Raw genomic sequence first — 26,403 nt, 5'->3', positions numbered from 1 at the left:
ATTTGTGTGGGTTCCAGCACATATTGGAGTAGATGGAAACGAGAGGGCAGATAAAATGGCAAAGAGGGCAATTAAAAATCCTGTTAGTTTTACAGTTAAATTAGTAAATCTGAAGGAAAGAGTATCGTTAAAGAGAAACTGATGAAAGTATGGCAAGTAAGGTGGGATGAAGATAATGGAAATGTAATATTTTGTGTAGCAGTAGTGCTAAGTTTTGTTTTTTATCCYCGCAGAATGAATTTAGTCTGGGTTGGCAACAGAAGTAAGACAGTGGCAAAGATGATATACGTAAAAAGCTAGCTAGCTAGCAAGGGATTGTTAGCAGCTAGTTAGCGGTAGCCTCAACCGGTTTGAGTCATCGAACATAATGAAGCCGTCTGAGTGTGACACAAACGGAAGACTTTTCTGTCAGACAAACAAGAAAAATGAACTACAGAGAATATTTGAGATTAAATAGTCCTGCCACTAAAAAATTTAAGACCTGCAATTAATGTATTATTGTAATTAATTTAAGGCTTTTTAAAACTGCCCTGCAGGCTCTGGTCCACATCTCAGAGCGTCGTAAGTATCATAATAATAATACGAATGTAAAAACCATCTTAATCTCTCCTTCCTTCCTCATCCCTTCCACCGCTGAATTAAACCTTTTGACTGCTCTCTTTTAGGGGAAGCAGGAAAATGCAACGCCACAGCCAAGAAGATGTTCTTATTTCTGTTTACTTATGTCTGAGCCRTGCTTGAGCCACATATCTTCCTCTCTATTTTTGTCACCCTTGGATTATCTTACTTATGCTGACTTTTTTGCTTTCTAGGCCGTAAACAGCAGGCCTCGGTGAGGTTAAAAATAGCCTGGCGGTGTTAACAGGCACAAACACAGGGGAGGCTGCTYCGTTGTGCTTGAACTACCTGTTTACTTGTATTTTCACCCAGCATTYCTACTTCGATTATTTACCAAAGGGATACGTATGGATGTTTTGTTTCATTTTCTCATTTGGTGGTTCTGCTCCGCTGTTTTACTTATAGATTTYTGTTACTCCCTGGGTGCAACTGATTGATTGCTACCAAGTTTCTTATTTCATTAACTTGGAGCGTGGGAGATTTTTAACGTAACACACGCACTTGACTGTGTGAGGATTTGCCTGGACGTTCCTTCATTCACATTTGGGATTCGTTTGCACACGCTCACCTGCTCCTGCATATGCATGAGCACGTGCATGATGTATGCGCATACATGTTCATGTGTGATTTCGCTCAGCGTTCGGCCGGGGCCCATGCAGAGAAGTGAAGAACGCGCTGTACCTTCTTTTACTGCCGTGATTAAGCCTCAGCTTGCTTCCAGGTTTACTGCATTGTGTGTATTCACCCGCATGTGTGCGTGTGTGTGTGTGTTAATGTGGACTTACCAGAGGGACGTGGTGGAGATGTAATGAACCATCTGAATGAAGGGCAGGGGGTCCGAAGAGGCTCCACAGCTGCTGCACACACACTGTAAGAAGAAACACATCCTGGGATTCATTACAGGACATCGTTTTCTCTGATAATTATTTTCTCGTTAGGGGCCATCAAATGTTAAATCACATAATGATTTAGGGTTTATTTTTTTCCACCAAGCATTTTCTGGATCTAAACAAGGGCCAGAGCTTGCTGTGCAGAGCCGTTTCTGTTTAATCGGATGAAGAAACGATTCAAGCCAACAAAGTCCAGATTCCCATCTTGGCACCGAATCTTTGCTATGGTAAAGAAATTGGAAGACTGGATTTGCACGTGAAAGTCGGACCGGTGGAGGTCCAGATGCATGATTTCCCACAAAAACATTTAAAAGAACCCAAACAAAAAAAAAATGCTAGTTTTAATGTGACATTTTTGGCAAAAAAAGTTGAAAACAAAAAACGTACTTGAATTATTTTTTAAAGATGTCATAAATCAGCCAAGGCAACTGGCTGAAAGTCTTTATTAAAGAATTTATACACCATAAACCTTTTTCAGATTTTGTCCAAAGCTCATACTTCTGTGTATTTTATTAGGTGGATGGATGTTTTAGATTAGGGGTGTCAAACTCATTTTCATTTTGAGGAATATCAAAATCTGAACGTTCTTAAAGGGCAGGTTCTGCCAGAATACATTGATAAAACCCATTAAACTATTAAAATGTCAAACAATAGCTGTTCCTACAGGATTTTATGATTCTTTTTGTGGTTTTTTTGCTGTCAAACTTGCAGATTTTGGGGATGACAGTTTAGAAATGTTTGTTAGGAATTTTTACAATATTTGTGGTATTGTAAAAAAATTTAGACAGATATTGAATTGTCTAATTTCAATATCTGATTTAGACAACCAGATATTGAATAATCTCTTGAAATACACATGTTTTTCCATAATTCTAAGGTTAAAATCAAATTCCAGACTTTCCTGAAGTCAGTTTAAAAAAAAACAAAAAAAACACCTTTTGCTGCAGAGACAGTGAAAGTCTTTGGAAGTATCTACAAGCTTTAGGTATCTTAACTGTTCACGATTCTTTATTGTATATTTTAGAGTTTTTCTCTGTTCTATTGCACTTTATTACTCGCACCATAATTTACGGTCTAAGTTTTGATTACTTAAGCTGTTCGTGCCGACAGCCCCACTGGAAATATACTTAAAGTGAAAAAGAGTTATTTTTTTTAATCGTGATACCAAACTTGACTTCTTGTTAAGATTCAATTACATTCAATTACAGTTTTCCTTCCCTAGAGGTTTAAATGTCCAGTGTTTCTCATTTTAACTGAGTAAAGTCACTATTTGATGCTATTCTGAGACACAGGAGATCTGATAATACATATTAAATCAGTCGAGGGGAAAATGACGATGAGTTATTAAATATTTGAACAAATATATGGGTCGGGTTGGTGGTAGGATTGTCTAGAGAACAAAATATTAGCTTTGGGTTTTCATATGACCAATCGCTTCTCTCTTAATCACTTACCTGTTCAAACAGAGTCATGGCAAACTTCTGGTGTGGTATGCAGTGTTTGGCCGTGCAGATGTCCTCCCTGCTCTCTGCGCTGATGTGGAAGTGGATACGCATCAGCAGATTCTCCTGAGAAACAAAGTTTACACATATGAGCTGTGTGGTTTTAAGAGTGCTACATGTAGTGTGTGTGTGTGTGGGGTGGGTGTGCGTGCGTGCGTGCGTGCGTGCGTGCGTGCGTGCGTGCGTGCGTGCGTGTGTGTGTGTGTGTGTGTTTTTGATTGCTCCTCTCTGCTGGTGCTCTTGTTAATCTGACCGTGGGAGCAACATCTATATTTCATAAGAAGCCGACGGATTCCCTGACTGAACACATTTACTACCAATCGATCAGACAGCACCTCTCAGAAGCACACATAAAATACACACACATGCACGCAGACACAACACACACACACACGCACACACACACACACACACACACACACGCACACACACACACACACACACACACACACACACGGAGGGCAAAGAGTGGAAAAAACAACTGAGATTCCCTGGAAGAATCCAGGAGCACAGAGGAAGTTTAAAGATGTTACAGCTATAAAAATAAATAACATTTTGATCTGCATAATGTTAGAACAGCTCCACGCAGACCTAAAAGTATAAAGACTTATCTATAAATTATTATTTTTTACTAAGTTTTACAGCTTAATATAATCAAAAAACAACAACGAACATTTTATTGACTTCCATAGAAATTTCCTTACTCTGCATACTGAAAATATTCACAGTACTTCACTTTTTCCACATTGGAAATTGTACTAAATGAATCTCTTTCCTCAAAAAAAAAGTTTTTGAGTGTAAAATCATTTATAATCCCAATACAGTCATCCTAGGGCCCATCATAACTGATATACATGTGACAGGACTTTATCAAAATGCACTTCATTATTTTACATTTGCACCCGAGTACAAAGGGTTTCCAGTGTACATGCTAAGATAAAAAAAAAAAAACAGAGGGGCATTGAGGATGTTTCTTTTCCTTGAATTAGTGTGTTGGTTATGAAAATATACTTATTTATATTTTAAATGAACTAACAAAAAGCAACTGTGAGCGTATGTGAAGCCACGTTGCTGCTGCAGACTCACAAAGCACTCGGCAGCGTCGTCCATAATGCCCAGCTGAAACCTCTGCTCGTCTTGGAAAGTCTTGGCCAGCGCGCTCCGCAGTGCGTCTGACGGCAGAACGCGCTCGCTGCTGAACTGGAACTGAGCAAAGATACTCTGCAAATGCACACAAATATAAAGAATACATTAATTTTTCATCTGCTGCAGCAAATATAAACTATTTTGCACTATAACGCTGCTCCTGAAACACCTCTGCATTTTTGGAGCTAGAACAAAAACAACGAAAAAACTGTCAATGCATCTTCCTGGATCGTCAAGTTCTTCTAATTGACCCATAAAAAAGAAGCAGGAAAACTTGTGAACCTATCAAGAGCTAAAGTGCTGCACAAAACTCTCTGACAGGGATAAAACAAATGGCTCTACCGAGGCCTCAATATCACAACATGTAAATAATAAATGGCACTTTTCTCAAACAAAATAAAGCAGCTCAAAGAGAGCTTTGTAGCAGTGAAATGGAAACCAAACCAGGAGGCTAACAGAGAAAGCTAGGCCACTGAAGTATGTTTTGAGGGCAGCATCCGATGTGAAGGACATCATGGAGAGACCCGGCAGTCTGCAGCCTCTCAGGTCTAATGGAGGAAACAATCCTGATCTTACAAACCAGCCCATAAAGATATATGCTTCTTTTTGCAAGCTTCACTGATTAGTTAGAGAATATTAAAAATACTGATGAAGTACACCTGGCATTCTCTTCCTTAAAGCCTTACCGCATTTTTGTTATTTCTAAAATATATGCAGATTCAAATATTTTGAACATTGGAAGGTGTCTGCAAAATATTTTCAAGACTAACAAAGTTGGAGGAGTTACATTATACCAGGACTTCATGTTAATGGTCTGAAAACCAAATCAGACTGAGTATAATTGGTTTAAACTGTAAAATTGTAAAAGAAAAAAAATCTCTGATTTTGACTGGACTAAACTCAACTAATTAAACAGAGCATTATTTAACCAAACCTAACTCACTTAAATCAAGTGAACTGAATAAACTGAACTTGATTTAAATGAACTAAATTGAATCAAAKGCAGTAATTAAGATTCAACTGAATTGAAATCAGCTGGACTAAACTAGATTGAACTGAATGCATTTCTATTTGATTTTAACTGTATTTAAGATATCTCAAATTGCGATAATGGTGCTGATAGTGCAGTGTTGCTAATAAAGAGAAAAAAAGAAATTACATTTCTGAACTCAGGTACCAGCAACGAGTGAATTTTGACCAGCTGGTTGGAGGCTGCAGCACCAAAACACGGAGAGATAAAAGCGTAATCAACTTTCTCCATTTTGCCGACGGATAAAAATGACCTACTTTTTAGTTAGGAAGAGATTTATGCTGGGAAAAAAATGCATTCATTTAATATGTTTTTTTTTTTTTTTTTTTTTGAGAAAACCTGGGACAGAAATAAACCTAATTTGGCTTGACGTATCCGAACAGCGGTTGGTCCTCTGCTGGTTTTCAGTCGCAGTGATGGATTCAGTTGCTGATGAGACGGCTGGACTGAAAAGCAGCAGGTCTCCTCTGTGTCCTGAGGACTTTTAAAAACACTATATCAAGAGAAAAATATTCACACACCGTCACAGTTCGTCAGCATCCGTTTCTGTCCACAGTGGGTCCATTTTAGTTCATCAACCAGAGGTAAAAGAAAATCAAGCTGAAGCAACAAAACTGAACTACATTTCCTTAAAATGTGACTTTACATTGAAATGTTTGTTTTTCTTTCAAATCTTCTATTCATTAAATAAAGATTTACAGTATTTTGCTTATCAAACTGAATTTTTAAGCCAGCCTTTATGATTTGTTTGTCATTTTTTTTGTTCCTAGGTAAAATATCGTAAATATCTTCTTGCCCAGCACTACTCTCATTCCTGGATTCAAAGTAAATTTCATTTCAAAATTAAAGTCTGGAGGAAGAGAATCCAAGTTGAGATCCAATGTTTAGTTTGCACCGTTAGATGATTTTGGGAGCCATCGTGTCTTCTGCTGTGTTTAATCAACTCCAGAGTCAGAGCCGACWTCTACAAGGTCTTTTTGGAGTACTTCATGTGAGTACTTCATGCTTCCTTTTGTTGACAAACTTTATGAAAATGCTGATTATGTTTTCAAGGACGACTCAGCGCCTGTCAACACGGCTAAAGATACAAACATTTATGCTAATGACTGTCTCATCAATGTCCCTGATTGACCAGCAAACTGGTCTGATATGAACTCCATGAAGAACTACTGAGATGAATTTAGTTAAATGACAATTGCATCTACATGACGTCTCTAGAACGTCCTTAATTCTTAAAAACTCTTAAATCATGCATCTGCATCTAAAAGACCTTAAAATAATTTTAAAAAAAAATGTAAGTTAGCCTTTAATATGCTAGTTACAGATCTTACATTTTGACAGAATGATTTAATTACTTTTTTCTTCTTGCAGAACTTTTCAGTCAGGCAAAACTTTGGTCACACTCCCCGCTAACATACCCTCGCTAGCTAACTTGTTTTTTATTTTGCGTTTATCATGTGCGAATTTATCGCCAGTTGGCAGGACGAAGTTTGTACATTTCTGTGGAGGTAAAGGTCTTAAATTTCATTCAAAATTATATTTAAAAGTTTTACATTTGTGTTGGTGAAACCTGCAGAAACCCTGCTAAAATATGTCCATATTGAAGTGTTTAGCAATGTGTTTTGGCTTTAATCGCTATTTTTAAGTRGGGAAATTGTGAAGAAAAAAAAATCATGATATGTTAATTCTGGCATAACTGATTCCCTAATGGTTTGTCCTTTATTATAAGTTAAGTAGATCTGATTTCAGGTGGCATTCTGGAAGTAGTTCACCAAAATGGCTGCGATGATAACGGTGTGAAAATGTTCTCAAACAATAGGCTTCATCAGAGTGAGTGCAAGTCGAGTGTTGGCAACGGAAAAGGTAATGCAGTCGTGCTGCTGACGGAGAGGAGTGTGTATGTGTGTGAACGACAGAATCAGAGAGAGAGAGAGGAGGAAAAAGGGAAAGTGTGAGCAATATTGTGTGTATGTGTGCGATATGGTGTCTGTGCTGACTGCAGCATTGCGCCAAGGAGAATGGAGGGGGAATAGACCCTACAGAGAGGGAGGGATGGAGGGAGGAGTGCAGGGAGAGAGGGGGCGGAGTGAGTGAGTTAGAGATGTGTGTTTAAGTGTGTGCGCACATGTCAGCGTGTGAAAACACAAACAATCAGCACCCACTCCCATGTTCATTCATTTTCTCCCTTCTTTCCTCCAGTTTTCCATTCTTTCAATCCCTTTCCTCACTCTTTTTCCTGGTTATTGCAGTGTGTTCTCAGGAATCTGCATCCAAGTGTGCGCGTGTGTAAATGTGGAAGTGTTTTGCTGCTGAGAGAGATAAATTGTTGCAGTGATTTTCTTGAGGGATAGCTACCGGCGTCCTCTGAACTTATCTCCACTACACGATGCAGCCTTCATCTGCTGCAAATCAACCTCAAGTGAAGTAAAACATAACCTTAATTTTTGTTGCTGCATCTTTAAAGAAGTTGTTTAAAAATTTAACACTCCATTGAAGCTAATTTGGTGGGTGTCTGCCTCGGTTATTCGGATGCTTTAATCAACTCCAAGCAGACTGTGGGGAGCAGCGTTGCAGCTGATAGCTGGCAGGACGGTTAATGAAACCTGACAGGAAAATACGGGACACCACCTTACATTTCTACACCCACAGCTGACTGGCGCGGCGCGCTACAAATCCTGTACGTGTGCGGCGCAAGCGGGAGGTTCCTGAGGTGCGTGGCTGGAGTGCAAAGTGAGATTTGTGAGCGTTTCTTATTTCAGTGTCCCAGCGTGGGATGTGCTGGCTCAGCGCTTTCAGCCGGGCCAATTAATTACAGCGAGGCGCTGGAGACGGAGCGGCGTGTGGAGCGCGCACATCAACACCGGGGCCGCATCACACACTTCCAGGATGAGACACATGTATAATGGCACTGATGCAACAAATGGCCGGAGCGGAGCTGCATTAAGCCTGGTCATTAGGAGGGAGGCAGGAGGTTACAGATCTTCATCTTCTGGGCTGCTGGGATGCCAGGCTACCAAAGGACTGTGCAAAACTTTTAAACCWTTCTTTATAGTTTGCTCCCAAAGAGATGGATAATTTTGCGACAGACTTCCAATACTGAAGTGCATTTATGTTCCAGCAATGGTGCRTTTATATAAATATCAAGTTAGCACGATAAATATGAATATGCAAGCTAAACAAAAGTACACCAATATCACACATAACTCAGTGTAACTATTATTCAACTATTTGTATTACAATCTAACCATTTATTTAGGTTCTGGTTAACATTTATGTGTAAAATGATCAAAGACAACTGAGGCCTAATCCACATGTAGCCTAAWATTTGGGAAAACAAATATATTTTTATGCCTTTTTTTTCTTTCATCCCCACAGAAGCTCAGTTTTATACCACTAAAACCAATTATGAAAAAGTCACACCAAAGTGGAGATTAGAGAAAACTCCATGTTTGTATGTGTTCATGGGAAAACAGATTTAAAGTGCCAACCATTACAGCCTATGACAAACAATGCACCAATAYATCCACATAGTTTAACTTAATTCCTAATCAACACTATCTTGTGTTTTAGTGACTTTATAAGCTAATASACTATTCAAAAGTAGTTCCACCTACATTTCTTTCCACACACATGACCCTCCTGGCGCCATGTTTAATTCCTCACAGGAAGTCGTTGTTTTGAAGCAATCTCATTGGCTGACATAGATTTTAGCTTTGCGCTACACTGTCCCCTATGGGTTCACCATGTTCAAAACAACAATCAGGGGCCAATTAGCGTGGGTTCATGTAAAAATGTTTCTGAAACTGATCCCATATGTACAATATTATTTCTTTAAACGATATGACAGAGATGGTCGGTCCTGCCTGCAAAAACACAAAATCTTATTAAGTATTTTTAGCTTAGTTTTAATTCACTTGAAATAAAACATAAATAACTTAAAGTAACTTTTCAAGAAGGTATAAGAGCTTGTTTTAAGTCAATAATGCATTAACATTAATTTTAAAAAGTACTAGTTCCACTGGCAGATTATTTCACCTGTAACATTTCTCCCATGTTTGGCAYGAGGAAAGAGTCTGATTGCATTCATTTCAATAAATATCTTTTTCATTGATTATCAAGAAGGGTATGAATGATTTTTGACAGCACATAAAAGCAGAAAAAATATATTTTTGATTGATAACACAATTTGAGAGACACTTGTTTCACTTTTTTGATAAAAATTGGACTAAAGAAGGAGATGATGGGATTCTAGTCCACATTTTCTGGTGCTTGATCTGTCAGTGAAGTTAAAAGAAAATATAGATTAAAATAAAAAAAAAAACAAAAGAAGAAAAAGAAATCTGATTATGAAACAAAACAGAAGCAGAACCAGACCTCCCTCACGTTATATGATATTCATATCAAGTGTGATTTTTTTGCTCATATTTCAATGACTGTGAGCAAATCTCTGCCCGATGAGTCAGTTTTAAGACGGTGCAAGTTTATCAAATTCCCATGACTTGGATAACACCAAACCTCAGCTTCCGCCACGAGAAATGAATTAGAGAATCACAGAATATAATTAATTTATAAGCAGAACAGAGAGATTGTTGTATTGTTTCTGAGTGAATAATCTKTATTAAATAAAGACTTCATTTGGTTTGGGTGAGTGACACGGCTGAGTTTAAACAAAGTAAATTCAGCTTTTGAAAAGGAGATCAACACTCTGTAAACATGTATTGTAAACATGTATTGACTCTCATGGTAAATGTACTATTCAGAGGTACATTTACTCTCTTTGATGTAAAGAGGCTGTATGCTTTGCCACCAGTTTGAGAAGGACTTCGATGCAGCAAACAGAAAGGGGCGGGGACGGACCACTGTCAGCCTCAKACCTTATTTGGAAATGGAACCATTGCACTCCGRAAGTGAAGGRGGCGCCATTTCCTATATTATCCGCGGTCTCCCGTTTTTATTTTCTTTTTAAATCTGTGATATATCTTCATTTTTAAGAAGGAGTTTCTCTCTCAGCATGTATTTGAATTTCTCTCTTTTATTTTCTTCAGCGCAGCTCACAGTTTTGAACAAATTCTGTAGTTTTCTGTGTACTTCTAAATCTGCTTCTTAGTCGCATCTTTTCCGGCCTGCTACTGCCTCTAGTGGCGTGGGGGTGGTAACACAACTAATATAATTATATTACTAATCAGAATACAATTAAGTCTTTATTATTTATTCTGGCATTATTAAGCCCAATATTACTGTGTGCACAGTACACTCTTCTTCAGGGCGTTTACACAAAGTAACTGTGTTTTTCCCTGATTACATTAAAATGCCACTCCATGTGAATTATAAAGGCAGAAGATAAATAAACATTATAAAAAACGGACTTGTTCTGATTTTTACAGAAAAAAAACAACACACTCAAATKAGTTATTTAGAAAAACAGGAGTGTTCGTACCTTCAGAGCGCAGAAGATGCATGAGTCCTCCATGCACTTATGAGTGGTCAGCTGCCGAAAGCTTCTCCGAAAGATGTCGAGATGCCACAAGACCTGGAAAACAAAAACACACACAAATTTTTTATTCTATTCAACTTGTCCAGTTGAGAAATAAGACTTTATCCCACAAAAACCGATGAAAGGAATGCATACTTGTTTGACTTGGACTGAGATTTTAATTCACAAACAGATTGAGTCTTTAAATATATGGAGAATGAAGAGGAATGAATAGTCAGAAAAACATTGCTGGGAGTTTTAATTTGTGGGAAACACACACACATCCTGTCAGACCTGAGTGCTGCTCCSRTACAGACAGTCCATTAAAACCCCTGTTAAAATATCCTTTCCTTTCATTCAAAAGGATGATGATCTACCCAAAATAACCACCTGGAGGAGTTTCCTAAATAGCTGCCTGTTGTAACGGTTTGTCGTCTTTGATTTGATTACTTGAAAGGCTCACGGTTTCCATGGTAACATCACATTCGGTCTGATTATATCTGCAGGTGCACGGCAATCAGAAAAATTTATTAGAGGTGCAAATGTTGAAACATTGCTAAGGGAAGTTTATGTACAAGAGCAGGATTTACTTTAAATTTAAAGCAGTTGTCTCTTTGTTTTATAACAAAGAAAATATAAACGAGCACCAACTAATTTAACAAAAATATCGTTTAAACCTTGATGTATTAGCAAATTGTCATATTTTTTCAGAATCCTCCACACCTCATATTGTTCCAGGAAAGTATGTATTTCACCTCATTCGTCCAAANCCACCTGGAGGAGTTTCCTAAATAGCTGCCTGTTGTAACGGTTTGTCGTCTTTGATTTGATTACTTGAAAGGCTCACGGTTTCCATGGTAACATCACATTCGGTCTGATTATATCTGCAGGTGCACGGCAATCAGAAAAATTTATTAGAGGTGCAAATGTTGAAACATTGCTAAGGGAAGTTTATGTACAAGAGCAGGATTTACTTTAAATTTAAAGCAGTTGTCTCTTTGTTTTATAACAAAGAAAATATAAACGAGCACCAACTAATTTAACAAAAATAGCGTTTAAACCTTGATGTATTAGCAAATTGTCATATTTTTTCAGAATCCTCCACACCTCATATTGTTCCAGGAAAGTATGTATTTCACCTCATTCGTCCAAACGAGGCGAAGAGTTTGAAGTTTCTGAATTTTTGTATTGAACTTCTAACAAAACTTTTTTTCTCCCATAATCCAAAATAATCCAAATATATCTATAACCTGGCTGTTACTACCACTTATTTTAGTTTAAATTAATCTATTGATTATTCTGACTATATATATATGTTTGTATATGTAGCATTGGAAAACTGGGTTTTATCCCCACTGTTATCCAGGAATAACAGGAATTCCTGTTATTCCTGTTATACATGTTACTGTTATACATGTAACATCACATCAGCATGTGATGCTGATGTATATATCAGCATCTGATGCTGATATATACATCACATGCTGATATATATGTATTAGCCTTGATGTAATACATATATATCATATATATATACTGTATATATATTCCTGGATAACAGTGGGGATAAAACCCAGTTTTCCAATGCTACATCTCTGCTCTTTGGGCCCAGGATTTCTTGGGAACTCAAGCTGGACATGAAGCAGCTTTCATCGTCAAAATCCCAGAATCCCTTCGGCTCACTTCCAGTTGGTTTTATTTTTTTATGTATGCAAAAAAAATGGAGCAATAAAAGTTAACCAAGCATCAGAATCAGATCTTACAGCCAACAAAACCGTTTACGTTGTGCAGGTGAACACKGTGAGACTGAACTAGTTCATATTAAGTAAACTGCGTGGAAATCACCAAAACTGGGCTGGTGTGATGTTCACTTTCTGGTGCAAAAATAGGAGGAAACGTTCCACACGGCTGCGTGTTGGTTTCACAGTGCTGAGGCTGCTCTGATATTTCTAGTTGACRTTTGAGCTCAAACAGGCCGTTACAGCTGCTGCGAGGAAACCTTCTGTTACCTCTCCGCTGTCGGGCTCAGGTATCACCATGGCAACCTCAGCCCCATTCATCTGCTCGTGTGCAGAGCTTTCTTGATTGGGCTCGATTAGTTTAATCTTCCCAGAGGGGGAACGGTGCTGATTATGTGATGCGGGTACCGCAGCGAACGACACAAATTAAGGATTTAGCTGAATGTTATAAATTGTATTCAGTCTCAGCTTCGAGGATGTTTTTTTTTGTTTGTTTTTGTTTTTTAATATCAGCAACTCTTGTCGGGGCATTTCTGCTCAAAATACCACAAAATTAAACAAATTCATCTTTATGAATCACTTCTCCAACACAGCGTCCTCTCTGCTTTCTTGATCTTCAGCAATAAGTGGGAGAGAAAGTGAAAGAAGAGAGAAAGACAGAAAAGAAGAGTGTCCTTCTTTGTCTCTCTCTGGTGCAAAATCAAAAGGAAAGAGCCATTAGCGCATTCATTTAGTCAGCTGAAAGATAACGCTTCAATGTCCCTGAGGCTTCGACTGAGATTGGTAAATTACAGGCATGTAGTTATGGAGACACGAGCGCAGAGTGTAGTTTGGCCTGAGTGACACAGGATCAGGAATGACAGACTGCATGCTGACCTCAGTGTTATATGTTCAATTGCTTCCTCTTGGTTATTTGAACTCCTCCTCTGACTGTAGCGTATTCGGTCGTGTTCGTGCACAGCAATGCAGCAAGCGCAAGGATAGTGCACCAACTCTGCACCTCCCTTCCTTATTACCAGCAAGTCTTTCCTTCTCTAATCACCTCTTCTCTATTTATTAATACTATATCTTGTTAAAATGTGGTGATTTGCCTGTTTTAAGACAGTAACGGCTACAAAACTGGAACCACTTAACAGATTCATTTTTGAATAAAAATGATATGCTCACATCACACGCCCCTCTGAGCAACATCTCCACTCTGCACAAAAACAGATCCCTGAAGAAATCTCAGGCAATTTCAGCTGAACCCAACAACCCCCTGTTCGCAGAGTTTCCCCTCAGGACGCAGATTTGCTTTCAAAAGCTGCAGAACCAACACATTTAAGAATTMATTTTTACCTGCTGGTGCCGTCTTTTTGAATCGTATGTCAAACTCGAGGCCTGGAAGCCGAATCCGACCCGCGGTAACTTTTTATATGTCTGAGGGACGCTTGGATGAAAGCCTTCAAGATTGCAGTTGTGTGATTAAATGTTGTTTTATCAATCAAATTAAAGCAGTTTTTATCTGTATGCTGCAAAACTACCTCAGTCAGTCCTCCCAGTTTTTCGAGACCCAAAGCCAGCATTTCCCCACACTTTTTTGAGTCTGTGTTTAGTTTTTATCAAAGTTTTGGACTTTCTGTTGTGGTGGRTGAAGATCTTTGTCACCAGATTGCAGTAAAACTCTTATAAGAATAAGGGAGCACATTAATTAGAGGCAGGTAATTATGTACCTTCCTCAGTAAGAAAGGAAGTTAAGTTCTGGAGAAAAACATTATAAGAGGGACAAACTATCCTAATCGTTATCGCCATGTTTCCCCCAGAAAACCTGCAAAGTCTGGATGCTAGTTCAGTCATTCATCCAGCGGCCCGCCATTTTTTTGAGTTAAAAAATGTTTAAAGTTGACAGGAAATTTGAAAATACCACTTGATAATTATGTGTTATTATAAGATTGGAAGATTCATGTCTGAACACCAACTATAAAGTGTTAAAAAATGCAAACATTTTAAAAAGACTTCAATAAATAACCAATGCTAAGCCTGGCGGGGGAACAAGTAAAGCCTGGTGACCCACCAGGCTTATAATACCCTGGGGGAAAACCCTGATTGTTGCATTTAAAAACAAATTAAAATGGAGGCATTAATCTCAGAGAAACATATCATCTGTATGTTAATACTAACACAAGATTAAATTTCTTTAAATAAACTCTCATTTCTTCTCATTGATTCAAACTAAAATATTCCTTCATCCTGCTCTTACAGCTTAAAATTATATAAAAAAAATTATAAATCTAAATTTTAATGTGAGAGAAAAACATTTTCCTTGCTTCTAATGAACAAAGAATACGCCGCTGCAGTCTTTACTGATGGGAACCATAAGTGTTGTGACAAACCCAAACAAGCCGCCTAGATTCCTGCACAAAGTAAATCTTTATCCTGACCTGCAATACAACACCTGCCTGATGCCGCCATCCGCCGCTGACCTCTGCCCTGCATGTCCTGTTCCTACTGTTCTGCTCTCACATTACCACATGTAGTAACGGCGTCTCTATTCGCTGCATTTTGATTACTAAAGGATGCTGCTGCCTGTGCCACAGCCAGGACGTAAGTTTCCAGCTCTTCCATTTTATMTGAGCTTCTATTGAAGCAGTGMGGTTTATTAAATAGTAGGAAAGGTCAATKTTAAAGGTCAATTTATTCAAAGTAAAGATTAAATGGCTAAATGGACATCAGTTATTGAGTAAATTAAAACAAGAAAAGAACAAAAGCTGCTGTTCTTTATGCTGGAAAATTTGTCAGCCATCTTACTTCACAATCTAATGACAATATGATATATTTGTTATTATATAAAGTACAAAAAAAAGCTTCAAATGACGTCAAATTAAATTGAAAAAGCATTCACAAGAGTTAAACTTTTCAACATTTTCTAACGTTGGAACCACAAACTTCCGCACACATTTTATGTTCTTCTTATCTTTTATTAAGTGATATAACAACGTAGTAATTTTCCAAAGTTTATATTTCACAAATAAAAAACTCCTGCCAGTTTTCATGCCAAAATTAAACTTTTTTCTTTCCTATGAAGAAATGCGTGTGGCAGAAAACTTAAACTGCACATCYGCAACCAAATGGTTTTACATTACTTTACACTGATTCATAGATCGAATATTATTTATGGGAGGTTTTTAAATRRAAGCGGCGACAAGGAGTCACCTGAAATGAAACTGAACAGAAGAAATGGAGGAACGTCTAAAGAAGAGTCGATTTGCTCACAAAAGTGTTAGGAAGGCTTTGGTTTCCAAAGAGAATAACTCTCAACATTAAAAGGTGAGATTTGAAAGAAATAAACTAAAACTAAAAACATCTAGGAAAGCTCAAAGGCCTTACTTATAATAAACAAGACTGATAAACTAAAATAAATTATCCACTCATGATATAACTCAGATAACATTGCACAGCCTTGTAAAAAAAAAAACAGAAAAAAACCCCAAAAGAAAATCAAATCAAATACATTTTATCAACCCCAGAGGGAAATTAAAACAAGGACTTTTAAAGGTGACCTATTATGTTTACTATAGGATCAGTAAATGATCTATACAAAACATGTTGATTACATTTTCACTCAAAATGATTCTTAAATAATGAGATTTTTTTTTGCTACTTTCAGATTGAGCTGTTTTAGGACGTTTTGTCACTTTAAATCTAAATGAGCTGCTGCTGGCCATGCACCCCTATTKGATGTTTACACTTACATGCGAGAATAACTGCAAACAGATGTGCTATTACACAACCGTACATCTTTGAAAAGCATAAGTAGAGCCTCCTGCACAACTAACAAGATTGCAGCGCRTGGTTTCTGAATGGTAGTTTTACTGCATACCGCAGTAAAACAAGCTGACTAATAGTGCTGATGCACTCTGCAGTTGCTAGGTAACAAGCTGGGCTTTGCTGGGGTTCCTAGGCACGTCGAATGTGACAACTGTGAAACCGCTCATTTTYCAGACACCAAAAGACATAAACTTATTGCAAAAACACGACTCAGTAGTTTTATAAGWGCTTACGATGGATTTTGGAAGTAGTGAAAGTAAAAAAAAACATGCAAAAAGTACATTTTGCACAATAAGTCTCCTTTAAAACAGAGACCGCAAAAGATTTGAGACTTGGAGTCAACGTTCACTTTCCAGCAATTCTGCAATGGCTCAGATCAGTTCAGATCTGAGACTGGCCCAGTCCAAGTCCAAAGTACCACCGAGAACTTGTGTAAAGGTTTCAGAAAAATCAGCGTTGATGGATGCTCTCAAATTAATCTGACTCAGCTTAGCCTACTTTTCAAAGTAAAACTCACAGTCTGTGGATTTCTCAAAGGACCTGCAGCTCTAATTGGCCCAAACTAAAGTACTGACTCAGAGGTGCTAAATGCAAATGCACAACACACTTTTCGGACTTTCTTTGTGAAGAATGTTTTACCCATTTATCACATCCTTCCAGTACAACAATGCACTACTTTGTTTTGGTGTTCCACCTAAAATCCCAAATAGAATACATTAAAGTTTGTGGCTTTACCCATAAAAATATGCAAAACAGATAAATAAAGTGGAATGAGTTTGCAAAGTGTTGCATGCAGTGATGCAAGAACAATGGAAATATGCTGCAAACTATTAAATTAGTCATGAGAAAACGGTGTTAGGGTAGCCCCTTTGGTTCTGCCGGGGCTTTTTCTGTTAAGCTGCACTTCTTCCCATTATTAAAAGATGTGCTGTTGGGTTGATTGGTGACTCAACCGTCTGATAGACGTGCAAAGTTGTTACTCTCTGTTAGACCAGTGATAAAATAAATGTTCTTCATCCTCATCTGCTAGCATCAGCAAAGATAAGCTTCCCCAGCGCCCGGCCTCTCCTGGAGCAAACCAATGAASCATAATCAACACTAAACCATTTTGCTTTGTCACATAGTGGAAAGTTACCTACACTGTAGTATTTTTTTTTTCCTCCATTGCAGGCGACTGCAGCGTTATATAAATGACTTTGAAGCATTCTGCTATCCTCTGCTCCACTGATAAGCTTATCTTACATTTCCTGTCATTCAACTGCATCAATGCAACTGCATTAAAAGGATTTCAAGCACAGCCACGAAGGTGTTAATCGCATGACAGCTAAAATTTTTAATCAGTTCATTTAGTGTATAAAATGCTGGATGAAACACTGCAGAAAAAAAATGATAAGCGTAGATAAATGCAGTGATCTGCATGAATCAAAGAAGCAAACATTTCTGCCCGATCAGTGAAGCCCATGTGTTTCTGCCAACTTCATAACACACGTCTTCTGGCTATTGCACTCTTGCCTACGTTAAATGAAAAACTGCTGAGCATGTACGTAGGTTCTGCAACGAATCGGTGACCTGTCGAGGGTTTGCCCCGCCTTTCACCCAACGGCTGCTGAAGGTAGACATCAGCCACGACAGATGAATGCACAAACGTAGATTTTACCTGGTAGTACTTTTCCTCWGATTCTCACAGAGGAAACTTGTCTGCTGCTGCTGATGTTGGTGCTGATGCTGCTGCCTCACAGCGGCTCCACTGCAGCAGAACTGGGTTAACTTCCTGGCCCAGGGGGTTCCCAGTGGGCCGCAGAGAGTCTTACATTCGCACTAAATCCACTTGTGGTAGAGCATTTTATAGCAGAGATTTGCTAACACCTGCTAGGTAATTGAGGCATTTTCATTATAATTAATAGAAAAAGAAAGTAAAAAAAAAAGCAAAGGATTTAAGGGGGGTTCATTTAAATACAGATAAATATAACWTTCGAGTAGTTTGTGGTGTTCTTTTTGTTGTTCTGCTCTTTACAGAGCCAAATAAGCTGGTTAATAAGTCAGTTTGTCTGCTCTTGCTATACCAGCATGTCGTTTCTTTAAATTTTTGGGATGAATAAAAGGGATGGAAAGCACTCCTTAGGTCGAAAAATCCTCATTGTTCATGATTTTTGTTTGTTTGTTTTTTTTTTGCCCTGTTTCTTGTAAACGCAGTAAAACAAACTGGTTACCTTCTTTCAGCCGGCTGACTGGAAGCAGAAAGCAACATTTTGGGACCAGCTTCACAATAGGATTGATTATGTTCAGAATATTATGAGCAATGCAGCACTTTTCTGCATCTCATGAAAAAGACTTTAAACTGAAGGAACTGTATGAAAGAAAATGTCCGCRGTTCTAGTCTCACCATTTTGAAAAACTGAAATCTTTTTAGCATCTGCTAAGAAATATTTTGACATTAGCATAAGAGTTAATCTGGTAGCTAAGCTAAATTAAAGTGCCATGGAAATGAAGGAAAGTGATTTGCTACTCTGGATGCATCTTTGTTTCAAGCTTTCATTTCGAAGCAACAGAAGAATTAGTTACCATAATTACAAAAGTATTATCGAAGCCGTCATCACTTTTAAATACTGTTTGTTTGACAGCATTTTGTGAACTCTGGAAAAAAAAAGAAATGGTGACAGACATGAAATGTTGTGAGAATAACTAGATATGAGCTGCTAATGACTCTGCGATGGAGCTTCCTATTGGAGAAGCAAACATCTACCAATAATCGGACCTGATTGGACTGATCAGAGATTCTTAAAACACTATTTAAGATCAATGAAGATCTTCTGCTTTTTGGCAGAAATGACACTGCAACGCATAGCCTGACCCAACAGGACTGAATCATTTTAAACGGTAAAGGATGTAAGGCAAAGTTTGTAAAAATGTTATTGCTTCAGKATTCATCAGCGCCTGTCAGTGTATGACTCACACTTAGATGGAGGACTTTTTCCTTTCATGTTTTCAACTTCAGTCTTCAAAATAAGTAATTAAACTTCAGGAAGGCGCTGCCCTTGTGAAACARCGATAGTTCAGCCTGAAATGATTTCCATCCAATTCASTAAATGAGGCAGGAATCCCTCAGATTTATATCGATTTCAAGGAAAAGTATTTATCCATTTTCACTAACGTCATATCAGAAGTTACTCAGCAGCTTTTTGTATTTTTCGGCTTCTATACTGGTGACTTTAAGGTCACAAGGCCTCATTGCCTCCTCTTTTTATCTCAGTTTAAGGAAACTCCAAAGCATAAATATAATTTTTTTTCCATCGTCAGGTATTGGATTTAGTGTTTTTGTGAAAACAACAAAAAGATGATTGTTCTATGTTTTCCCAGAAATACTGGTACAGTCTTGTCTCATCTTATTCTTGTGAATCCCGAAATCGATCGATGCACCTTCAGGTTTTATGAGGCAGATCTATTGTTACTCCCCTGCTATTTGCATCTCTATAGAAAAAAACAAGCCCTTTTTGGACATTTAACATTARATTTCTTCTCTTCACTCAGCAGGAGGCTTAGGCACTCTTTAACTTTTATAGAAGTGAATAAAATTCCAAGATTAACGAATGAAAAACCGCCACACAAGAAAAAAGCATGAACACACACACACAGTGAAAGCCTTGCCAAAAGCAGTTTAGTTCTGTCCCTCAGTTTATCCCCGCTCATCTGTGTCCAGCTAAGCATGCTGTCCCCTCCATGTGTGTGTGTGTGTGTGTGTGTGTGCGTGTGTGTGCGTGCGCGTGTGTGTGTGTGTGTGTGTTAGCGTCTATATGTGTCCTTGAAGTGGCCCAATTCTCACTCTGCTAGAGCTGCTTTGCATGTTTCTTCATTTTGTCCTCCACTTTGTCTTTTCACCCTTTCTGCTCAAGCCTTTTTCCTCTTACCTTACTGGAGTCTTTGTTTCCTCTCTTCCTCGTAGCAGTATCCCCTGAATTCCTCTCCTCGTCTTTTTCATACTGTATACTCCTCATCCCTCCTTCTTCTTCTTCTTYTTCTCCTCCTCTCTGCAGTCTGCAACTTTTACTCTTTGCATCTACACCCCTCTGTTCTCATCAACTCTCCCTAAGCTTCTGCCCAATACCTCTTCAGCTTACTCCAACCTCTCTCCCATCCTTCTTCTTCTTCTTCTTCTCCTCCTCTCTGCAGTCTGCAACTTTTACTCTTTGCATCTACACCCCTCTGTTCTCATCAACTCTCCCTAAGCTTCTGCCCAATACCTCTTCAGCTTACTCCAACCTCTCTCCCATCTTCCCCTCTCTCTCTTTCAAGCCAATAGTCAAGAGGCATTTCAGTGTGTGTGTGTGTGTGTGTGTGGGTGGGTGTGTGGGGGTGCGTGTGCGTGTGTGTGTGTGTGTGTGTGTGTGTGTGTGGTGTGAGCCAGCTGGAAGTCTTGGTAGGATGCAAGAGTGTCTTTTTTTCTATGCATGTGTAAGCAGTGCAGAGTTAGCATCTCTGCGTACACACACTGGCCGTCCACGCTGAGGTCAGCTCCACTAAAACACGGCTACGCTGCCCCGTAATYCTGTGTCTGTTACTCTTCTGATTGCAGTTTGCTGCAGTGTTTTGGGGGCAGATGGGCAGGGCTGCACAACTTTGACGAATAAGCCGTCAGTCAGCGTTGTGCATATTAGCGCAGGCCAATAAAATACCTTGAAAATACAGTACAGTGCTTTGCGGAAGCGTTCAGGCTTTAACTTTATCACGTTTTGTCACAATTCAACCACAGACTTCACCTGGATTTTATTTAACAAATCAACAGAGTCGAGGTTGAGAAAAAGAAGGAAATACATATATTAGTTTCACAATATGCACAAAAGGAAACACCAATTTTCAAGTCTTAACTGGACCATTCTAACCCATCAATATGTCCTGATTTAATCCACTGCATTGTATAAAACTGAGAACATCTTAGATTTTCAACATAAAGAAATAAGACAGGTGTTTGTGCAAAATCTATAAACAATATTTTAAAAAGAATCACAATAATAATTTGGGGGGATTTGACTGTGTGTGTGTGTGTGGGGGTGTGTGTGTGTGTGTGTGTGTGTGTGTGTGTGTGTGTGTGTGTGTGTGTGTGTGTGTGTTTGCCTTTGGACTGAAAACAATGCATTTATTTAAAATTATTGTTCATGAATACATCACCGTCCTCTTATTACAATGGTTTTATGTTTCTCTTTGTTCAAAAGCCTTTTAAAAAGAAATAAGATTAAATATTTGTACGTTTCTCATGTTTTATTTGAGAAATAAMGTATTTTAAAAGTGGATCTCCTTAATGCAGATTTTGCAGCAACATTTATTTTGTAGGAATAACGCAAAAATGTCTCTTTGAACTGTAAAGGTTTCAGACAGATTTGGTATTCAGCTCAGATTATTTCCGCTCCACGTCACTCTCTTTCAAATCACGTTTAACATTTTTAAAACTGGAGACCAGAAAGCCTTTGGCTCTCTTGGTTTTCTTTTGATTTTGAACTCAAGATGAACTCTCGCACATTAATGACAACCAGACTGTGATTCCTTTGGCAGAAAGTGGTTTTGTTAAACAAATACTGTATGTGGAAAACACTGCAAATCAACTTGAACACACCTTCATAACTGTAAAATAAGCATCGTGATGCTGGGATGCTTTTCTTCACCGCAGACAGAGAAGATGCACAGAGTTGATATGGAGACAGATGGAGCTAAAGATTGGGCTAAAAGTTCAACTTCCAGCARGACAACGACATGAMACATACAACCAAACACTGAAGTAGTTCAGATTAAAGTGCAAAAWTGGCCTAGTCAAAGTTCAGACATAGATCCAAGTGARTGGTAAAATGTGAAAACTGCAGTTTATATCTGATTATAATCTAATCTGACAAAGTCTGAAGTATTTTGCAAAGCCTGAATAGTAGGGCAAGATCAAGTTATTGTTTTAGTAATCAATTAAGCTGTTGATTATTGATTATTCGTCCAAAAGAAAAGACAAGAATGTGTCTCTTCCTGTGCAGACGGTTGATAAGATCACCAAAAGAAAAGCAAAATATTGTTCTACAAAGTATTGGTTGAAGTGATAGAAAAATTKAAATGTAATAGTTATATATCTTCATAGTGTTAATATAACTTAAAATATCATAAAATACTTTGATCCGTGTTGCTGCAATGTGGAAAAGGTCASAGGGACTGTAAATAAGTTTTCAAAGTTTTAGAAATTGGTCAATTTGCTAAAACTTCAAACTGCTTCTAAAAACAACCCAAGAGCTTTAAAAAAATACAAAAAAACAAACAAACAAAAAAACACCAGGCTGTTTTTTGGCAACAGGTTAATGCTTTTTGGTGTCTGGAAAACGAGCTGGTACAAAAACCTCCCGATTGTTAAGTCTGCACTGTTACTATATTGAGGTGCAAATTGGCTGTTGGAAAAGACAAGTGTTTTGTTATTGACTTACAACCCAGAAACCACTTCCTGCATACTTGTTGGTTGTGCAGGAGGTTCKACTTCTGCTTTTCAAAGATGTATGATATAAATGCACATCTGTTTGCAGCCATTTTTACATGTGAGTGTAAATGTTGGGTTGGGGGGCATGTGTCCAGCAGCATATTATCTGGATTTAAAGAGACAAGAGGCTCTAACGCAGCTCATTCCTGAGAATTATCCTGCATTTTTAGATTAAAGTTGATCTGCGGCTGTGAGTTCACCCWACTGACCTGCAGAGCACTGTTGAGGAAGCAGCTGTTTTGTCCCGGCTCATTGCTCAGGCCTTTGCTCGGAGCGATGGAGGTCATGGTTCTCGGGGTCACCAGCCCCTGCATCCCGCCGGCCGCTCCGCCACCAGAGGCAAAGTAGTTYCTCTTCCACGACATCACTACCTGGACGTCCCCGTTCCCACAGGGATGCAGAAAAGGGGYGGGGCAGAAGACCAGGCGRMGGYCTCTATGTCACTCCCATGAGAGAGAAAGATGGAGAATGGGAGAAAGGCAGAGCAGGAGGAAACGGAAGGAGGACTGGAAGGAAATCTGTGGACTGAAGAGATGCAAGATGTCTTGGATAGGGATCTGGCCCCCATAAAACCCTCCCACTGTCCTGCCGTGTTTTTCTTTTTTAAAGTGGTCCACTTATATTTGCCAGTGATTGCGTTGGTTTTCTGTTTTTAGCTCCGTGGGTTTATAAGTCTGTATTTGAAGCCATGAGAGCGTTTCCAAAGAATGATTTGGCAGATTCTCTCAGATAAAAGCGTCTCTGACAGCAGTGCTGCTCCCATGTGGGGATCCCTGTGGTTTCTTCTCCTCTTTCACTTTATCTGGAAGACACAAAAACCAATCTGTTAGGACTCAAAACATCAAGCAAACAGGAACACACCGAGTTCCTACGGCAGCTCTAAAGGGAAAATCTAAAGTGGACCAACAAAAAAACATCTGTTGGGTGTCTGGTAGCGGCTAACTCCAGTAGCTTTTGTAAACAGGAGATCCAGGAGAAAACATCTTCCTTTTCTTGAATCCAGTACTTTCAGCCCTAACAACATAAGATACAGATTGCTCACGAGAATCAAGTCCAAGACTACGAGTCCTAGTTAAGTCTAAAGCTCGGTTATACGAATGGTGCTGAACTGAACCTTCAGGACCGCTGCTCACACTGTCTAATCTAAAATCAGCCTCCATGGACAGCAATTCATTTTGGATGCTTTTGTCTGTTATGTCACATTTTAATCCGTGCACAGGGACCAAATGAGGAGCTTATGGCGATTCAAGCATCTGAACTTTAGTGTGATGATAAAGTCATGAACACGACTGAATTTGCATAACATCGCAGGGCAGAATGTAATAGAGCCGCAGTCCCCCCACCACTCTTCTCTCCATACTTCCTTACTTTATAGCTTCCCTGCTTTTGGCAAAGCTCCCTCGTCTGATAGCTGGGCTGCATTAACACCACAGCATCATCCTGGCGAAAGGCCAAAGGCCACAGGGATGCTGCGGGTACTCAAACAATCACCACTGTACTATCTATCTGTCTGTCTGTCTGTCTGAATTGTGAGGTTTATGGCGGGATTTGGCTGGCATGCCCCTGTGAGCCATTTTTCCTCCACAGTGCCACATCCCCAGCCTCTGTCTCAGCGGTGTGTGTGTATGTGTGCGTGTACATGGCTGTGTTCCCCACTGAGCCTGTGCAGTGTGTGATCACACTTCCTGTCTCTGACTGCACCCTACAGCCACACACAACCAAGATAGCAGTGGCGAGGTCTCACAACTGCTGTTTATGTGGACTGCGTAGGTGTGTGTGTGTGTGCGTGTGTGTGTATGTATGCTTATGTGTTATACGCGTGTCCCCACATCTTCGGCTAGTTACCATGGAAATAGGCCAAGCAGCAGGCATGCGGGGGAAAAGCTGAACCATGTGATTTAACAGAGAGACACACTGTGCTGAACTGGTTGAGAGAGCACACGCAAAACACTCTGTTGCACGCTGGGCTGGCGAGTGATGATGATGATGTGTACTGATGTAGGAGACTTCCTGGAAGCCAGAGTGAGTCAAGGCACAAGTCAATCACATTCCCTGATCCTGCTCTGGACGGCTCGGGACGGCAGCCCAGACAGCAGCCACACATCGAGGAGAAATTCCTCATGGAGACAACGCCGGACGAACATTCACGCTCCGCTTTGATTCACTCTGTGTGTCCGGATGGCGTAACCTGTAGAAATCAGCCGCAGTGCTTGTTCAGTGTGTGTTTTCTTTCTGGAATACTGTAAGGCACATGTGTCAAACGCAAGGCCCGGGGGCCAAATTGGGCCCGCTGTAGTTTTCTATGTGGTCCTTTAGACTCCAAGTTACATCAATAAGTTCTTCAAAAATCTGCAAAACGCACAGAAAATCAACAGATCTCCACTTTTTTGTCTAATTTTTACTGCAAATTTTCTCAAAATTGGTCAAAAACAGTGAGTGACTGCTGCCTCAGCCTTACTTGATGTGAAGTCATAGTCCGTAATTGATACGACGAGTGATAAAAAAGCCACATTTAACAGCAAATATTATAAAAATTCTAAATTGGCACCACAAAATCTGCAAGTTTGACAGCAAAAAAAACACTAAAATAATCACAAAATCTTGGAGGAACAGCTATTTATTGATATTTTAATAGTTTAATTGGTTTTTATCAATCTATTCTGGCACATCTGGCCCTTAAAGAACATTCAGATGTTTTATATTGGCCCAAAATGTAAATGAGTTTAATGCCACTGCTGTACGGTCACTCTACTCATCAGTACTTTAATCCCAGAAGATTGGAAGAACGCTGACTTTGGAATTCTCTTTATGTGACTCTGAAGGTTCAGGTCTGAGTCCATCCCTAGACCCAGATTTTGAATTTGATCTCTATTTTGTTCCTCTTTACATCCAAATATTATAACTTCAGTTTTGTTTCTGTTCAGCTGGAGAAAGTTTATGGCACGTCTACGCACTGATTTGATAATATTTTATTTACATAAAATAAAAACAAAGTAAACTACATATCCTGACTTGAGTTAAAACTTAACAGAACTGAACAAAAGTGGCTAAAATAAAAAAAAAATAAACTTGAAATAATTATTTAAATCTGGGTTAGAGTCCAGTGAAATTATTGAACAGATGTAATATTTATTACATCTATCATAATATACATTATTACTGATTTATTGCCCAGCCCTATTTGAAAACACTTTTTTACACTTACTTAGATTTTCATAAGAAGAAAGCTAAAATAAGGAAAACTGCAATTTGACGACATGTAAAAACATTTTCATGCACAAAAAGTTTTCTAATTTCTTTGTATTTTCTAAAAACATGACATGACTATACATCGGTAACCTGAAGACAGTTTAGTCCAGACTTTTGTAACATTTACAGTTCACACCTACTCTGTTCAGTGCAATGATTTCTGCAGGAGTTGCATTTTTTTCCCCTAGTATGAAATACGAGGGAGGGGCGACGAAAGGAGCGTCTGTCTTCAGTCTACAGGAAGAAAAGCATCCTGGAAAAGGTTTGCTGCTACAGAAGTCTGTTTTTGTTCACGACACCTCAGTTCAGCCTCCATCAAGACTGCTTTGGCTTTAGATCGCTGCCAAAGGCTTTTTGACAAATTCACAGAAGCTTCAAGCAGAATTCAAATCACTAGAATATAAAGAGGAAAGTCTTACCAGCTCACACACATGCAGTGTACTGTAAAAACAA

At 38.9% G+C, this 26,403-nt stretch overlaps 1 protein-coding gene across 7 annotated transcripts in view; it reads right to left on the bottom strand.

Annotated features, from left to right (window-relative positions):
* Window positions 1-26,403, bottom strand: part of usp54b (ubiquitin specific peptidase 54b) — a 72,731-nt gene that overhangs the window by 39,620 nt on the left and 6,708 nt on the right. For 6 of the 7 annotated variants that reach the window (XR_536319.2, XR_536320.2, XM_008437053.2 and 3 more), the window contains exons 2-6: window positions 22,911-23,503; window positions 10,624-10,716; window positions 4,097-4,231; window positions 2,963-3,076; window positions 1,404-1,486 (exon numbers count right to left, since the gene is read on the bottom strand). Coding sequence is in view for 5 of the 7 variants with exons in the window: in XM_008437053.2 (XP_008435275.1) it covers window positions 1,404-1,486; window positions 2,963-3,076; window positions 4,097-4,231; window positions 10,624-10,716; window positions 22,911-23,066 (581 nt within the window). In the remaining 2 variants the exon portion in view is untranslated. Of the gene's footprint in view, window positions 1-1,403; window positions 1,487-2,962; window positions 3,077-4,096; window positions 4,232-10,623; window positions 10,717-20,110; window positions 20,277-22,910; window positions 23,504-26,403 lie in introns of those variants that run through there. The other variant, XM_017310889.1, reaches the window with a different exon arrangement.

Source organism: Poecilia reticulata, linkage group LG19 (assembly GCF_000633615.1).
Source record: "Poecilia reticulata strain Guanapo linkage group LG19, Guppy_female_1.0+MT, whole genome shotgun sequence".
Taxonomy (NCBI): Eukaryota; Metazoa; Chordata; class Actinopteri; order Cyprinodontiformes; family Poeciliidae; genus Poecilia; species Poecilia reticulata.
The sequence above is the reverse complement of the archived record's forward strand: the minus strand, read 5'-3'. Positions and strand labels throughout refer to the sequence as shown.